This window comes from Cibotium barometz, chromosome 31, assembly GCF_041138505.1.
Source record: "Cibotium barometz isolate CiBa-2024 chromosome 31, ASM4113850v1, whole genome shotgun sequence".
In the NCBI taxonomy this organism is placed as follows: domain Eukaryota; kingdom Viridiplantae; phylum Streptophyta; class Polypodiopsida; order Cyatheales; family Cibotiaceae; genus Cibotium; species Cibotium barometz.
The window spans coordinates 53995521-54001447 of NC_141076.1; the positions used below are offsets into that span (position 1 = coordinate 53995521).

The 5927-nt window shown below is 40.3% G+C and overlaps 1 protein-coding gene across 1 annotated transcript; it reads right to left on the reverse strand.

The window, feature by feature from the left end:
• Nucleotides 1-2793: 2793 nt before the first annotated feature.
• On the reverse strand, nt 2794-5610 carry LOC147621050 (uncharacterized). Its single transcript, XM_086825295.1, has 8 exons — nt 5483-5610; nt 5243-5363; nt 4238-4354; nt 4010-4126; nt 3622-3877; nt 3424-3538; nt 3142-3303; nt 2794-3027 (listed from the first exon to the last, which is right to left on the reverse strand). The coding sequence occupies exons 2-8, from the start codon at nt 5339-5341 to the stop codon at nt 2985-2987; spliced, it is 909 nt and encodes a 302-aa protein (XP_086681421.1). The 5' UTR covers nt 5342-5363; nt 5483-5610; the 3' UTR covers nt 2794-2984.
• Nucleotides 5611-5927: the final 317 nt, after the last annotated feature.

Genomic DNA, 5927 nt, shown 5'->3' on the forward strand with positions numbered 1-5927 from the left:
ACGAGATACAATGAAAGAGATGCACAGGTACATACATTGCTTGCACTTTCTATGAAAGCGAAGCATTATTCCTCATATTCGGTCATGTAAGACTTCAAAACAGGAATGGGATGCACTTGTTGCATTATACCAGGTGTGCAATGAAGCACGTGTTGCATATCTACTCAAACAATTGGAGTCTGAGCACATGAATGAGGGAGACTCAATGGACAGCTTCTTGACCAAGATCAAATATTTTAAGGAGCAACTCGCTAGTGTGGATGAAATATATCTTGATAGTACATTGGTGCCCACAGTTCTCAATGCATTGTCGGATTCTTATCAGAGTTTTGCCTCTACCCTTAGACTTTACAAGTTAAAACGCAAAGCAAATGGTAACCTTGATTGCTACAAAGCCAGACTTGTTGCAAAGGAGTATGTCCCAAAAGGACATTGATTATGATGAGACCTTTACACCCGCATCTCATATAACTACCATTCGATGTCTCATTGCTTTGGCAGCACATCATGGGTAGTTGAACATTAAGACTACATTCTTAAATGGTGATTTACATGAGGAGGTATATGTATCGCAACCTCCTAGTTTTGCTGTAAAAGGAGACGAGTCTAAAGTATGCAAGTTGAAAAAGGCTCTTTGTGACCTTAAGCAAGCTCCTAGAGCATGTTATGAGAAGATTCATGCATACTTGGTTATAAATGATTTTTGCAACATTCCAATAGAGAGTACTCTCTATGTGAAGAGAAGTAAGGACACATTTTTTGTCATCGTTTTATACGTTGATGACATGCTACTTACGAGACTCAATATAGATCAAATTTCAACCTTTAAAGCTGATTTGCAGTCATCATTTGAGATGTCAGACTTAAGACCCTTGCTTTACTATTTAGGGATTCAATTTATGCAGTACAATGATGACATTGTTATGTTGTAGTCTAAATATATACAGAAACTATTGAAGAGCTTTAATCTTGAAGACTGTAAACTTGTGGCTAGACCTATGGAGACAATACTTGACTAAGTCTTCAAGATACAAGAGACTCGTTTGATGCTAGTTTGTATCAACAACCTGTTAGATCTCTTCTTTATGCGTGCAACACGAGACCAAATATACAATATACAGTCTCACAATTAGGCAGATTTATACATAGCCAAGATACAAAGCATTGGCAGACTGTTAAGCAGGTTTTCGACTTTTACAAAGAAGGATAAGTCACAGCTGCATACTTTCAATGATTCAAATTAAGTTGGATGTTATGACACACGAGTGTCCACTAGTGGATATTGCTTTCGCCTTGGTAATTCATGTATATCTTGGCTCAATAGGAAGCAATCTACAATATCCACTTCCAGCTGTGAAGCCGAGTACATGACAGCTTTTACTACAATTAAGTGTGTGTGACTCAGACATCTTATGGTAGATTTGGATGTTGGACAGTCGTAACACTACGATTTTAATTGATAGCCAAAGCACATTAACAATTGCAAGGAACCCAATGTTTCATGCTCGCACTCAACACATTGAGATGCATTATCACTATGTCAGGGAAAGACTCTGCAATAAAGATCAGCTTGGTCTAAATGCCTACACATGACATGACAGATTTTATTCATGAATGCTCTTCCTCCTAAAAAGTTCAACGCTTTTTGTAAAACTTCAGACTTGCTACCTTTCCAAGACTCTGTACATGTTCACATCATCACTCCAAGGAAGATTTATCGCATTATATCGTAGTGACGCATGAATACACTTAGGCGTATACCGGAACAACTTTTTTCCTCACTAGGAGGTTTTTTTCCAATGCATATATGCACCCTCTTAAAAGCTCATTTTGGAATGTGTAATTATCTTTTACGGCACACATTTGAGTTTGTGTGCTCTAAAGCTTCTCTATCTTGGGTGTGTGTATTGTTGCAATCCTAACCCTAATTCCAACAAATTGTAGCCAATGATTATTAAGTAACGAGTGCAAGCAGTACCTACCTTTGTCCTCATGGTACCATTCATGAGTGATCATGGATTACAAATACTTAGATTGCTTCATGAATGTCTTTAGGTGTGTATGCGTATGTGAACGGCACTCAAAGTGCAATTCTAGCTTTGGGGTCTCATTTGGTACCAACCCATATAAACGATGACTCGTTTAAAGGCACACAAATGCACATACTCTCACACCAAACCTATCATCCAAACAAACAACATGCTTCATTCATGGAGTAATGACAAGAAAAACTACCAAAAAAAGAGCCATAAGTGTCAGTGACTAAAAACTTTCATCCACAAGACTTAAGTCAAAACTTAAGTTCAATTGACAAACATTCGTGTACTTAATTAATACTTGAAAGAAGGCACGTAAAATTGAGATCCAGACGGCAGCATGCCTTGAAGCTCGTTAACATAAGCTTGTGTAGGCTATAAAAAGGGTAGTGAATTTGCCATCTGCCTGCTGATGGAACTGGGACATAAGCAAAAGACTTAGATGTATATGGCTTTCAATAACACACCCAGTTTCAACTTCGTAATATTTCCAAATATGATGTAGCTAAGGTACATGCTTTTAAGCGCGCCAAAGGTAATATGCAACGTTTTAACACTTCAAAAGCTCAACTTTTCTTCTCTCTTTTTTTTTGGGCTGGGGAGGGGGGGAGGGGTTGGAGGAGAATATAATTAACATTTACAAATTTTACACTATTTATACCAATCTGGATGGAATTACATCTTGTAAGGTAGATCACATATACAGAATGGGCCAAAAAACATCTAAAAGATGGATAAAAAAGGACTCCCAAAAAACTGTATATAAACTTGAGACTACTATATTTCACTTTATATTTGCTTCATAACATACAGGCACTATATACAATTTAAAAAAAAAACATAACCTAGCAGTGAAAAGGTGGGAAAATGTACACATCCTCCACACCACTTTATGGGTTCCAACCAGAAGCCTGATTCAGAGATTTCCAAGCCAGTTTCAAAGCCAGTTTACAACATAACCTTGGGCACACGAATCCGGAGATAGCCATCGCTGTTGTGTCAAAAAAGACATAATCAAAAATTCAAATTAAGAGCTTAGATGCAAACTAGCAAGCCTGCCTATGCACACAAGTGCCCACATCTCAGAAAGGAAGTAAATACTTACATAAACTCTGCAGAAATGAAATCCATGTTAGTGTCCTTTGGGATAGGCCATAGTACCCTAAATGGACATTGTCGCAGCTCTCTACAATAATAAAGAGCTCCTTGATCGCATTTGTTGTGATCTACCCACCACTTGGTCAAGCCTGTTCCTGAGACTAGCAGCCTGCAAAAGTCCCCAAGTTTGTATGTAGGGTTGGTCAAGAGTAATGTACAAGACCCCACAGGTTTATGAGGCAGCTTCACTAGCTCAGAGAGACAATTGAGAAAAAACACATCAGCTTACCTATTGTTGTTCACATCTACACGTATACTTTCTGCATTAATCCCAGGTAATTCAACAGTGACAATGTATGCAGTTCTTGACTCGTCAATGTCCGTACGAGGAAGCCATTCAAGTCCTAAACAAAAAGGCATCATACAATCTCTTCAAAATCTATGAAAGCTACCATTGATAAGAACTCAAAAATGCATACTAATATACCATTGTTCTTCGTAACTGAATGTTGCATCATTCCATAACCAGGTTCCAAAGCTGGAACCTTGTAATCACTGTCATGTACACATCTAGCAAACAGGGCTCCTTCAGCTGAGGACAGATCCCCATACTCTTTAGCACTCTTGCAGTCTGATGATGGCTTGCTAAAGAGAGGATACCCTTCTGTTTTAAGGGGAGGATTCATCAGGCCGTAACCATGAATTGTATGATAGACTTCTTGAGGAGCAACTGGAAGCATTACCTGTACCAAAAATCCAATGTAGCCACAACTGGGATATGCCTAAAACTGGTATATTGAAGCTAAAACAGAATTGAAATTTGAAATTTTTAAACAATTAACTTTTAAAAAGACTTTGCACCAGTGTCTAGGTACCTGAGATTTTATGCTTTCCTTTTTGTAAAAGGCACAAGTATGACTTCCCTGCCTAGCATACAAAAGCCGGCTACCTTTCCTACTCCCTGGTTGGATGCCTGAACCAGCACTACAAACCTGCAACATCGTTTGCGTGGAGTATTCAGAACACTGACAAAATAGAACTTACAATAATTTAAAAATAAAATAAAATGAAAAAAATCAACCCTTCCACCTATGTCTAGGTACCTGAGATTCTATGCTTTCCCTCGTGCAATGCGCCGGAGTATGACTTCCCTGCCTGGCATACAAAAGGCGGGTATCTTTCCTACTGCCTGGTTGGATGCCTGAGCCAGCACTACAAACCTGCAAAACGGTTCAAGTTGACTACTCAACAAAATGACAAAATCGCACTTTGGTTATGGGCAAGCATGCCATCCTTAAATCTGATGTTGTGAGCTTAAATGAAGAGCCACAGGCAGCCTATGAACAGTTGAAACCCCCCAGGACCTAACCCTGTCACAAAGAATTTGCTTTACTGTCAGAGAATGGGCAGTACAAAAGGCTTAAAGGCTCTGATGAAACAATTAGCTAATCCTCCTCTTAAGTTTACCAGATCAGGAACAGACAAATGCTAACCGCCAAGCTGATATAGGACACCAACCAAAGGAAGAGAGAAATTTCAAGATCCGAAGCTGCACAAGAACAGATACCAAAAGTATCTGAGCATGTGGCCATGGGGGTGGGCGGCCAACGTTGCTGCTCTGCCACTGATTTCAGTAAAAATGCAAGCCACATGCCCAAAAATCTCGCTGGTCACCTCATCAAACCCCTTACTGAACGGAGGCTTGTTTGTAAACAGCCTCAGCTTCATATCATAAATCAATAATCCATGATATGCCCATGTAAGTACTCTCTTTGTGCTGCTTACGGCACACAAATAGCTAGCGATCACATACTGCAATCCTATCCAGCTATCTGAACACCATGGATATGGAACCAAATTAGTTGATCTTTGATTGAAAGCGCAAGCCGCATAGTGAGGCAAAGCACCACTGAGCTCGCCATGAGCCCGGATCATAAGGAATAAATTCGAACGTGATCGTTTTGTTAGGCAGGTGCTGGTACTGCAAGAACTGAGAAAACCTATCATACCGGATGCATAGCATGACACTATGAATCACACTCATGAGAAGAAAACTGAAGCTTTATGCTTTGACAATACATTAAAGGGAATTATTATGAGAAACCTACCACGGTTGCTAAGGAAGGATTGCAAGAGCTTTGCTGGGTTGCAGTAATGTGGCCTGCTATGCGATTCATTCTCCTTGTAGCAGTTTCGGAGACCTCCATTTTCTCTGTGAAATCCTGTCCCCTATCCCAGAAAACGCACACCCAAAATCATCACTAGGAACATAGTTGTTACATCTTTAAGAAAGAGGGGAGAGAGGAGGGGAAGGTGGGGTGGGGAGGGGGTAGGGTCGGAGTCTGGACCTAAATGCTCCACAGGCAACAGAAGACAGATCTGAGAGAAGAACACGAGCTTCTGATGCAGTGGTACACGGGTAAATGATACGTTGAATAATGGGCCCAACTTGCTTGATATTTTGGTGAGTTGTCGAACCTGGAGGAATCTAGGTTTGGGTATCAAGCCTTTTCCCGAACCTCCCGAAGGTTAGGTAAACCTTTGTTTAATATTCAAAAACGCCTATTCACACTAAACCACTCCGAGAGAGAGAGAGAGAGAGAGAAACGGGTTTTCCCTCTTTATGTCACAAAGGCATGTGAGACACACACACACATAGAGAGAGAGAGAGAGAGAGAGAGATGCAAGGAGAGAGGTCAAAGCATGCTTGTATGTGTGAGAGATAGAGAGACCTCCCACATCTATCCTCCCTTCAATGTAGACATGCTAGTTGTGCATGAAGAAGGAAGAAGG